At 39.7% G+C, this 13,012-nt stretch overlaps 1 protein-coding gene across 1 annotated transcript in view; it reads left to right on the top strand.

The window, feature by feature from the left end:
- Window positions 1-13,012, top strand: part of LOC136856751 (dynein intermediate chain 3, ciliary-like) — a 128,823-nt gene that overhangs the window by 72,169 nt on the left and 43,642 nt on the right. Inside the window, exons 4-5 of the mRNA XM_067134846.2 lie at window positions 7,890-8,143; window positions 11,931-12,283. Of these exons, the coding sequence (XP_066990947.2) occupies window positions 7,890-8,143; window positions 11,931-12,283 (607 nt within the window). The remainder of the gene's footprint in view (window positions 1-7,889; window positions 8,144-11,930; window positions 12,284-13,012) is intronic.

A 13,012-nucleotide genomic window follows, 5' to 3' on the forward strand; every position in this document is an offset into this window, starting at 1 on the left:
TCTCGAGATACCTCTACCATTGCCATGTATTCAGCATCCATGGTAGATCTAGCAATACAACTTTGTTTCTTACTATACAGAGATACTGCTCCCCCTACCACTAAGGTTACATACCCACTCACTGACCTTCTTGACTCAGTATCTCCTCCCCAATCTGCATCACAGAACACTTGTACTGAGTCCTCACAATTTCTTAAACACAACTTAGATATCTCATGATATGCTTCACCTCTTTCCAATCTTTAATCTTAGGTTTTTACAATTTTGACTAACTTTACTTATCGCAAATGCAATGTCAGGTCTAGTATTATTTGACAAATATAGCAAACTTCCTAATGCACTACGATAGATGGTACAATCAAATTCCTGCTAATCATCTTCAGCTGCTGAAATACCGCTTGGTAAAATAGTCTTACTCGGTTTACAGTCACTCATGGAAAAATCAGCAAGTAATTTGTCAATGTACAAACTTTGACTCAACATAACACCTTCTTTTGTCTGTTCTATTTCTATTGACAGTAAGTTTGTTGCATTCCCTAGATCTTTAATCTCGAACTCATCGGCCAACCTTATTTTAAACAACTTAACGACCTCTTTGTCACCTATTACAATTATGTCGTCAACATACAAGCCAATGATACAACACTCCTTTACATACATACATGATTCTTTGACACATCTCTTAAAATCTAGTCATCTAATCATAGCATTAACACAAGCATTATAGTCTTTACTCGAATTAGGTAGTCCAGAGATGCTTTTCTTCAATTTACATACATAATTTGGACATCTTTTTCTACGAACAATTCTGGTTGTTCCAAGTATATAGTACAACTGATTTCACTATTTAAGTAAGCACTAGTTACATCTAGATGTTCTACAGTCCAACCTGTACGCACTGCAGTACCTATTAACAGCCTCATTGTTTTCCTCTTTATAACAGGACGAAATGTTTCATCATCACTAACGTTTATCTCTCTCTTAAAACCTTGGGCACCGGGCGAGTTGGCCGTGCGGTTACGAGCGCGCAGCTGTGAGCTCGCATCCGGGAGATAGTGGGTTCGAATCCCACTGTCGGCAGCCCTGAAGATGGTTTTCCGTGGTTTCCCATTTTCACACCAGGCAAATGCTGGGGCTGTACGTTAATTAAAGCCACGGCCGCTTCCTTCCCATTCCTAGGCCTTTCCCGTCCCATCGTCGCCATAAGACCTATCTGTGTCGGTGCGACATAAAGCAAAATAGCAAAAAAAATTTTTTTTGCTAGGGGCTTTACGTCGCACCGACACAGATAGGTCTTATGGCGACGATGGGATAGGAAAGGCCTAGGAGTTGGAAGGAAGCGGCCGTGGCCTTAATTAAGGTACAGCCCCAGCATTTGCCTGGTGTGAAAATGGGAAACCACGGAAAACCATCTTCAGGGCTGCCGATAGTGGGATTCGAACCTACTATCTCCCGGATGCAAGCTCACAGCCGCGCGCCTCTACGCGCACGGCCAACTCGCCCGGTACAAAAAAAAAAACCTTGGGCAACCAACCTGGCCTAATATTTCTGAATGTTACACTCCCACTGTCATATTCCAATGAAAACACCCACTTAGAACTAATTATCTTGATCTTTTCTGGTCTTTTTACAATTTCCCAAACATCCTTCTTTCTGATCTCATTGATCTCCACTTTCATGGCTTCCATCCAGTTATCAGACTCTTGGCTTGACATAGCCTCCTCAATTGTTCTAGGTTCCACTATACTCACATGTCTAACTTCCATCACTGCCTTACAATCTGCACAAGTCCTTCCTTTCCTCTGTCTTATTGACCTTTATTCCCTGGCTCTTGTATTGCTATAGATTCAACCTCTAGTTGTTCCTCCCCGGTCGTTGGCTGAACAGCCGATGTTTCCTCTCCGTCCTCCCCTGTGTCTAATTCAGTCCCTAATTTTATCTCTGGATCTTCAATGCACAAAATGTCAAAGTATGTTTCACTACCTCTGCCTTTGGTACATTACTCTTTTCTATTATATCAATTCCAGGACTTCTCACCTTAAAGAGAAATATATCCTCCTCAAATACCACACTTCTCCTCACTATTACCTTTTTCCTTTCAAGATTCCATAATCCATATCCATCCTTAGAATCTGCCTCTTACCCTATCATAACGCATGACTCTGCTCTGGGATCTAACTTCCTGTTCTCTGCTTTCACCGCCCATGCCTGACATCCAAATACTTTCAATCTACCTATTTCTTCCTCATCCAACTTCCTGTTGAACCATAGTTCATACGGTATCTGAACATTTATTGCTGAGGATAGGCACCTATTTCTTAAATACACTGCCGTCCTTACCGCTTCTCCCCAAAATTCTTTTCGTAACCCTGACTGGATCAATAGACATCTAACAGTATCAAATATCGTTCTATTCTGCCTCTCTGCTAATCTATTTTTATGGAGTGTACGCTACAGACCTCCTATGCGTAATACCACATCTTTGCAATTGTGCTTGAAACCCGCTGCATGTATACTCTGCACCGTTTTCAGATTGCACTACCTTAATTCCTACACCATGTTACTTTTCTTCCTTTGCCTGATACCTATTAAACACCTCCAACACTTCACCCTTATTTTTCACACATACAGCCATATTTTATCTGGAGTATTCACCAATCAAAGTTACAACATATTGAGCTTTCCCAGGTGATGGTGGACTAATTTTTCCAATTGCATCAGTGTGCACAACATCTTCCTTACGCTCACAAGACTTACGTACTCCCTTGTTACTTATTTTCCTCTGAATGCATACAGAACAAGTATTAATATCATTAATTCTTTTCAATTCTAACGTAGGCAATTTAAACAAAGGTTCAGAATGTACATGTCCATATCCCTCATGTCACAACCTAACCTGCTCAACACATTTAAATGCTGCATTGTTATTACATTTTTGATATATTATTTGATCACAATCACTCACAGCTACAATATCATTTCTTCCCTCTATCTGTACTACATACACATCATTCCTCCTGTTTGTAATAAACAATGTTTCACCTCCATTCTTATCTACAACCACTGCTTTCTCTCCTGCAAATCCTACTTTGAAACCGTTGCTGGTTAACTTACCAACTAATATTAAATTTGCACGCAAGTTTGGTACGTACAACGCATCTGTAAATGTAATTGTCCATCCTGTCGACATTTTTACTTTCACCTTACCTATACCTCTAATATCCAGCTTACTGTTATCTCTTATTTCTACATTCCCAGTCACATGTGTTGACATGTCTATAAACATCTCCTCTGTTGGACACATATGATTGGACGCACATGCATCGAACAGCCAGTTTCAAAATTTCTCAGTTCCTCCAGAAACTACCATGCTCACTGCTTTATCTACTAGCCCTACATGTATAATTTCTGAGCTTACCACTTTCCACTCGTATTCACTGATTTACTCTCCTGTGATGATTCGTCACTCTTCATGGTTGGACATACTTTTAAATAATGCCCTGACTTACCACAATTGAAGCACTTTTGGGTACTTCAACAATATTAGGTACATGCCCCTGTTTACCACAGTTGTAGCAACTATGCTGTTTTCCTCGTCCCTCGTCTTCTTTCTTGATATATCGTTTTTGTTGAACAACCATGGCTTGAGCTTCATCCTCCTCACGTTTTTCAGTGTCATAAGCCTTTCCTACATTTTGCTGAAGCTTCCTTCTGCTTTCCTCAGTGAGCAATCTCACCTTCACCTTCGAGATTGTCAGTTTCGCCAAATCAGCTTCCAAGGAAGGTAATACCTGCATATTCCTCTGAAAGATTTCCGATGATCATCCCTGCAACTTGTTGATCTGTGAAATCGTATCCAGCTTTACTCGTTCTCCTCCACAGTTGATTTATTTTTGTGAAGTATTTTTGAACACTCATGTCCTTGGGCTTCACAAAATGAGTTAACTGTTTCGGAGTCATAGCATCATTCACTAGCCCTCCGTCATTACACAACTCGTCCAGTTTCTCCCATGCCTTTATCGCTGATTCAATATCTGCAATGTTACTTTATAATTTTTTGCGACATATTTGGAAATAACCGCTAACGTGATCACATTGTTTCGCGCTCGTAGTCTCGTTTTTATCTGAGACAGTTGACAACCTGACGTATCCTCATACCTTACAACTGATTTTTCAACAACAGCTCTTGATTCACCTTCAATGCCCACGAAAAATAGTTCTCCACTGCAAGCTTAGTCACATTCCTATTCAGTGTTTCTTCACCGGTCCACGAGGTCGCCATTTTTTCCGTAAATAATGTTACAACTTGCTTCGTCCGTTCATTCCCGTTACTCCATTTCAACTTATATTGTCCGGAATGTATTGCGGCGTACTGAATCTCTGGCGCTCTGGAGCTTGTGTCCATTACCTATTGATATATCTTCATTTCTACTCATTACACCGATTTAGGTAAGCAAATTATACCATAGAAACACCAGCGTCATCACCTACATCCTTTTATTACGAGCTGTTATCCACAACTGACAATCACACGCACACCAAGCAGTTCAAAGAACAAAGCAAACCAAGATAAACCACTCGACTCAATTTACCTGAGTTACCAACACATAACCTTAATGTTGTTTTCTTATAACTAATACAAGATGTAATACATGACATTTTATGTTTTATTTTTATGACAAAATCACAACATTCCAACAATAATAAGCATCATCATTGAGTTCGATATTTCCATTATTTACCCATGGGTTAGAGAATTGTTTCCATGTTGTACTATTCCATTACACTTGCATCACCCTTAAAGGCCAATACACTGCCTTATCTCTTACAAGTAAGGTTTCTGAAAAAATTAAGATTTCCTGGTTAAGACCTTGGACACACTAATTGAAGTATAGGCAAGGGAAGTGAAAATATTTCGCAAAGAGGATAATAAAGTGTAAATTATGTTGGTCTCTATTGTTGCCAACAGTGCAGAAATCTAATTCTAATTAGGCCTGATTTGAACATAGGCAGAGCTGCAGAAAATGTTAATTGTTAAAAACATCCAATGTATGACTGTCAAGTTGAAGAGTGGCCTAAACAATATCGTCATCATCATCATCATCATCATCGTCGTCATCTTTCAACTCCAGTTTCCTGGGTGTGTTGTACAAGTGCTTAGCATTTCTTCCTGTCCGCTTACGTGTTCTGTTCCAGGACATCTTCCCATCTGAGACCTCTCTCTTCAACACTTGATTTCTTTGTCTCTGTTCAGGGATTCCTTGGCCTTCCCCTTGGTCTTCCTCCTGCGCTTGTTTTTCCTTTAGGCCAAACAGTCTCATTTCCTACACTGAGAGGTCCATCAGCCTACCTGAAGGGACTCATCCGCCCAAAGCCCTTGGCCCCTTTAGGGGGTCCAGTTATTTACCCTCCCCTGACACTCTGCGTTTACGTTCTCTTTTCTAAATCTACACAGGTATTTGTAATGTCATACGTCAGAATCTCTGCGTCTTATAAATATTTCTTCTCCGTACAGGAAACGCCATTATCGGCACAAAATCTGTCGTGTCTCTCGAATCTCTTACACTGGCATTGAATTGCTGGCTCTTTGGTCTTACTCCATTAACGTAGCAGAATATGCAGACAGACGCGTTAATTCACCCACTACACACGAAGGGAAACAGAACAGATGTAAGCAACTACAGAGGAGTCTCACTGGTATCAACTGCATACAAAATTTTATCCCAGTGTATTCTCGATAGAGCATAACAACAACTAGACCAAAAATCAGAAAATATCGGGCAGGATTCATAATAGGTCAATCATGTCCAGGGCAAATCTTGAACTTACTGTAAAGCTAATCCCAAGACATCAGAAAATTTGTAGAAAAATTTAGTCTGCACATTTGTTCATCTCAAAAACTTACGACTCAGTTGATGTGTAACTAAAATATAAATATAATAAAAATCTTCCAGGCTATTATGCCGTGTTCCACTCCTTTCATGTCATCTTCTGTGGCGTCATGTAGGTACTTTCTCCTGTATCCCCGCAGCAGTAGTCGAAAAGTCTGGACGAAATGAGAGGAGGGGACCACGGTGTAATAGCCCGGAAATGTTTTATTTTATTGACACCGGCCGTGAAAGCCTTCATACTCTGATAAAATATAAATAGCGAAATAAATAACAAAACAATAATAATCATCACGTGATGAGACCAAGTCGTTTTGCTGCTTACAACCTCACAAATTATCAAACCTAACAAACCACAGACATGCAGTACCGGTTTACCCACAATTTAGCTACACTCAGGCTTTGTATACATATTTTTACACTTATTAAATACCTCAAGGTAATAGTGCATACCACTTGAATTCCACTCTATCTAGTAAAGATAGGTGCGACGGCCTTCCTTACACTTGGATGCCCTTCTTTGCGCAGGTCATCCCTAACCTTAATTACACACTTCCCCTTCGCTGACGCCTTGAGTCCTGCCAGCTTTCAACAACTATTTCCAAACGTTAGTCCGGTCCCTCACTTCGCTTCCAAACATGTTTTACATAACCATTCTTTGAATTTTTAAACAGTTTTATTTGTATAATTCGATTTTCTCACCATTTTGTCTCTTGTATTTTAACATGTGGCTGAAGAAGGCCTAATGAAGGCCAGAACATGTGCCGATTTTTTACAATAATTTACAGTAATTTAGTATAAGAATTATGTTGACTAAGGTGGATATTTTAATCTTTTCCTTTTTAAGATAATTTTGTATGTTATATTACTGTTAATAGGGACCATTATAAATATGAAGCCAACGGCCGTAGCCGTGTTGAAACACCGGATCCCGTGAGATCTCCGAAGTTAAGCAACATTGGGCGTGGTCAGGTGTTGGCTGGGTTGCCACGCGCTGTTGGTGTGGGTAAGGGAATGGAGGAGCGGAAAGGAACTGGCCACCCTACCGCACGTAAACTCCGGCTCAGGAACACCTCTGCGGAGGTTCGGACCTGCCTTCGGGCAGAATAACACTTACCTACCTACAAATATGAAATCCATGAACTCTAAACCAAAACATGATCGTTGAATATTGACAAGAATTTGTATTTTCAGCACTCAAAGATACAGTATATGAGTTTGGAATGCAAATACAATATTTAAAAATTTTATTATTGCTAGTATCATTATCAGGCTACTGTTATTTCTGGTCACAGGCGTTACTTCGAAAGTTAGAGAAAAAATAAAAACCTTCATTTATTAATATTTATTATATATTTTGTTTCATGTTTTGGAAAAGAGAAGTTCAAATGCTCATATGTATGTCTTTGCATCTTGCTCCTCATTTGTTAGTGATTATTTCCTTTCTTACTTGGGAATGAAGTACTTGTCAGTCCTAGCTATTTCAAATGTTTGTGTTTGATCACACAAACTCTCCTGAGCCTATGATATTGTTTTAATGCCACTGTTGTCTTGCACAAGTGTGTGCTGGAGTAGTGCACCGATCTCTCTGGCCTAAGACAGAACCTTAGCCTGCAGGAGACACTTGAACTCATTGAGAATACTGCTGGTCTCTTCATTTATTTTATGTGTGGGAGTGTATTAAACAAAGGCATATAAATCGTAGTGTTCTGTTACTCAAGAAAGTTACATTAGCTTTTGATGCATTTGTGTCCTTTTCGGCTTAAGGAAATATTTTTGTTTTATTTTTTAATTCATTTTCCATTTTCTTCATTGGATAGATATATTTACATTAATTTTTGTTTCCATTTGACTTTTTCGGAGTTGATGAATACCTTATTGTACATCCTCTTTAAACAATCTCCACCACTACTGCTCAAACCTGCAGCATGTAGCCTGCGTACAGGAGTTGTAAAGTAATGACCAGTCTTTACGACATCTCATTGGTCCACTGATCTGCAGAAAATCCGAACAAGCCTGCATTGGTGCTGAAGCCATCTGTACCCATCGTGTGTTTGGAGTATAACCCAAAGGACCCCAACAGTCTGGTCAGCGGACTCCACAGTGGCCAGGTGGCCGTTTGGGATGTGCGACGCGGCTCCAACCCTGTCGAGATTAGCGTTCTGGAGCCGAGCCATCGAGACCCCGTGACGCATGTCCTCTGGATCAACTCCAAGTCTGGTACAGAGTTCTTCTCTACTTCATCTGATGGAATGGTAAGTAAAGCAGTAGTACATTCCTAGTACAGACATTCGTTATGAGATGGACTGGTTTAGGTGTATTCAGAGGCATTGGTAATCTTATTCCTTTCCTCTGGCTGATAACTATATGTCGCAGTATGAAAGTGGCAATACAGTTCCGTCACTAACGAGAGTTTTGAATATAGTGACATTGTTGGAGAGATCGAAGTTGAGACCTGACTGTTGCTCCATATACAGGTCATTTGGGATGAGCAGGATCTGGAAGGTGTACAGAAACCCTGGAGGTTCAAAAGGCTGCTTTTTGGAGCAAAAATGTATTTGCCAGGAGTGAGCTGAAATTCTGCTGAAGAGCAGTTTAGTAAGTATGCACAGGCAGGTTGGGGAGCATTACGGTGCTAGACATTTTGAGATTTTGATGAATGAGATGTTATCCAGAAGGCCTCATATAAAACAAACTAATATAAAATAATAATAATCGTATGGCCTCAGCTACCGTATGCAGACATTTCAATTTGACGCCATCTGGCTGTCTGCTCGTCAATTTCGACGTTCCGTTTTACTCTAGGCCCCCACTAGATGGCAGACCGGGTAAACCGAAACTCTCTTGGGCGTCTATGGCTGAGATTTAATGAATTTTGTCGGGTAAACACCAATGTGTCACCAGAGATCTTTTACATGCCGACATCGTACGACATGGAGTGTCGAATGGACTTTTTTCCGCCCTTCAAAAATCCGACTACCTCTGCCGGGTTTGAACCCGCTGTCTTGGGATCCGGAGGCCGACACTCTACCGCTGATCCACAGAGGCAGCTAACAAACTAACATGATAGCAATAATGTTCTGTGTTACAGAATTATGTGTTTGTTTACAAACTGAAGGTCTAGACACATCCAAATGGGATATTTACAGGACTTGTAACAACAGAACTTCTGAATTTACTGGAGGAGTGTCAAGTGTAGGGGAACCTCTCAGTACCGGCCGCCACATGCTCTTTTGAAACACTGCTAGATGGCAGATGATCTCTGTGTCTGCTACTTAGATACAATGACAAAGGGATGTCCTTCAGAATCCCTCATTCCTGTGTTCAGTTGCTTGAGAGCTACTGTGATGAGAATTTGTCATTGTGTTTTCAGTCTATACTTGCTAAAGTTTCAGTCTTTGTATATCAATCTCTGGTGAGCTGATTTCCATTTATTCATATTTATTTCATTTGTAGTTAAAGTATAGATAACAAATGTAACAGCGTTATTGGAAGATGTGATTAAATTTAAATATACGTTGGCGTTTATGTTGCCGAATACCGACCACGTGTCATTTCACCAGTACCGGCCACGAAATTAATTGCTAATATAATTAAAATATTGGATTTCCTTGCTTTTCAGAGCTATTTTATCGATAATGGAAGGCAAAGCTAAAGGGGAATGGTTACCAGAAAACATGAAAGAGGCAATTCACATGATTATGGATGGAAAATTAAGCATCAGGGAAGCTTCAGTGTAGTATTCTATTCCAAGAAACACATTGGAAGATAGAGTAAGAGCAATAAGAATTGGTGGCGAAGTGACTGACTCCACAGATACGAAATTTTGAAAGTACATTTTCGGAAGAATGAAAGGCTTAGCTTGTGGAGCACCTGAAACACTTGGGCAGTAGATTTATGCCAATGAGCAAAGAAGTGTACTAAAATTTACTTTTGCATTGGCTGAACACCTGAAAATTGCCCATCAATATAATCAAGATAAAAGAACTGCCGGACAGAAATGTCTCTCCGCAGTGCAGAACCCAATGTCTCCAAAGAGCTGTCGGTTTTAACAAAGCTTGAGTGGGCTTATTCTTCAGCAAATGTGAGAAGCTTCACATTAAATATAACTTTGTTCCTATAAAAGTTTTCAATTGTGATGAAACTGGTATCTCCGTTGTACATGAAAATGTAAGCGAAGTACTCAAAGTTAAAGGGCAAAAGCAGGTCTGCAAGATTATGTCAGAGGAAAGAAACCGTTTTGCTTTCTTTTAACGCAAATTGGTGATATGTTTCTTCCTCCTATCGTGGTATTTCCCAGAAATATAACGGCCAAAGAACTGAAGAAGAATGCACCTGAAGATATTATATTCTACGCTGAGAAGAGTGGATGGATTACAGCTGCAGAATTTTTGACGTACGGTAGCTGTAAATTTATGTTCAAAAATTCAGTTCAACAGAAGAAAAACCAGCTCTCTTGGTTTTAGATGACCATAGTTCGCATAAAGACCTCAAAGTTGTCCTTCAAAGAAAATCATCTGCACATGATCAGTCTTCCTACTCATATCACACATAGGCTGCAGCCCCTGGATCGAGCTGTAATGAGACCATTGAAGGCAGCTTGCAGCTCTTGGATGGCGAAGTATGCAACACTGAAGATCACTATGAAGGACGTCGCAGGTTCATTTGATGTAGCATTTACATCCATTTGCAGAACGGATCTTGCAAGATTTGCATTCTATTGTACAGGATTTTATCCACTGAATAAACATGTTTTTTCAGACTTGTATTTCCTCACAGAATTTTACTTTTGCAGATGTAGAGAAGCACTCCAACAACTTCATGCCATAATTCCAGGAACATCTGCCACAACAACTCCAAGAAGGATCGATGGTAAAAAGGAAGTTTCTGCAGAAGCAACTTCTTCTTCCAGAGTTGAAAAGCAATCTATAGTACATCACAAGACTTTCTGAAGATTGTAGAAGAAATCTCCCCACAATCAGACTTGACAGAAAAGAAAATTACCTTAAGAAAGAGGAGAAGTGAAAAGAGTGGAATTCTAACATCCACTCCCCATAAGAAAATGTTAGAAGAAAAAGACCAGAGATTGAAAGGAAACTGGGAGAAAGCTGACGAAACAAAGAATCAGTGTTTTCAAAAGAAAAAAAGACAATAGAGCTGCAAAAAAGCTGAACTTCGAGTCCTAGAGAAAGCATAATGGCATAGGGGAATCAGACGGTCCTGTCCTGGAAACAACGGATGAAGCTTCGATTCAGTGTGTTTCTTGTCAGAGTTGGACTCATCTTTAACGTGCAGATCAAGAGTACATTGTCTTTTACAAACGTGACCATTGCATTTAGAAAATTTGTTGTATATTCCACTGAAGTTTTATAATTGAACTATCTAACTTTGATATGTAGGATTATTTGTTTATCATGTAAAATTTGCTTTATATATTTTTATTAAAGTTTTTTAATATTTCACCGAAGTTTAAATGTGTGTTTATAAGGTATCAATTCCACACTTTTAAGTAAGAAGGCAATTTGTGTGGCTGGGAAATAGTCTTTTTAATCTGATGTTTTGTAAGTGTGCTATCTTTTGTTGTAATGGAGGTGCACACTCATTTTTTTATGTCTACTCAAAGCAATTGTAACAATACTGTATTAGGCTTCTTTTAACTTGATCAGATTTATTGCTGACCATTCCATTCTTATACAGTAAAGAAAAATTATTAGGTGACTGGTACTGGGAGAATTTCCCATATATACACAATTGGTAATTGGCTAAGTTTGAAATCTACCCACTTCCATTCCAGAAGTGCATGGAACATGGAATATTTTGAGACTACAACTTTCCAGTCATGTAGTGTACATTATATTCACTACTCCTCTCCCATTCTCTGGCGCTGTTCTTAAAACAAAATTTTCTTGGTAATTTGGGTCTTCCTTGGCTTCTATATTCTTTCATATTTTAATTCCATACTCTGTTTTGATATTCTTTTCAGATTGAACTGTGTACAAACTTAAATATGCATACTTATCATTCCAGTATCTCGCTTTACAGGTGAAGTGGTGGGACACGCGGAAGGTATCTGAACCAACTGAGACCCTCATTTTGGACCCAGTCAAGGGGGACGAACAACTTCTGAGTCGGGCTCCTGGAGGTTCCAGTCTCGAGTACGAGCCAACCATCCCTACCCGCTACATGGTTGGAACAGAGAACGGTACTGTTTTCAGTTGTAACCGCAAGGGAAAGACACCAAGCGAAAAGATGACAGGTAGATTCGCAGCACACTTGGGTCCTGTATATGCGGTTCAGAGAAATCCTGGTTTTGTCAAGAATTTTCTCACAGTGGGTGACTGGGCGGCTCGCATCTGGTCTGAGGACTGCAAGGAGTCGTCCATCATATGGACCAGGTCTGTCTACATTAGTTATCCTTGTACCTGTTATTACTGAATACTCCATCTTTGGATATGTGAATTACTTAGATTCCAGGCCACAAATATGGATATTTCATGAACAGAGACCGTATTGCTAAGGTGCAGAATATGATGGCCAAATGCAAAATTATTTTGATATTTGCCAGTATCGGTCTCTATAGGAAACTATAGATCAAACCCATCCAGATGCATAATAATAGAGCATGCATTCTGGTACAGACGTACGTGCATGACATACTGATTTAATACCTGTAAAAGCATTTAAGATTAAAAGACATAAAACCTGAATACTGTACTTTAGAGATTTAAGTAGTTTTGATAGGCCTACTCATTACGTTATCATGGTAAAGAAGAGGCACTTCTGATTGCCTGCTTATTTTTTCTTTGACATTAGCATTGGCCCGTGCAGTTTTCTGTTTACCAACCTCCCTTGGTCAGCTCTTGTTCTTTTCGGACTCCGACACTATTAGGTTTCCGAGGGTTAGAGAGTTTCCATTTTCATGCCCTTCGTGGTCCTTGTCTTTCTTTGGGCGATACCTTAATTTATCGAAGTGTCGGATCCTTCACATTTTTCTCTCTGATTAGTGTTATATAAAGGATAGTTGCCTAGTTTTACTTCCTCTTAAAATAGTAATCACCACCACCACTTTTTTTAATTTGCTTTACGTCACACCGACACAGATAGGTCTTATGGAGACGATGGGA

Source organism: Anabrus simplex, chromosome 1 (assembly GCF_040414725.1).
Source record: "Anabrus simplex isolate iqAnaSimp1 chromosome 1, ASM4041472v1, whole genome shotgun sequence".
Classification (NCBI taxonomy): Eukaryota; Metazoa; Arthropoda; class Insecta; order Orthoptera; family Tettigoniidae; genus Anabrus; species Anabrus simplex.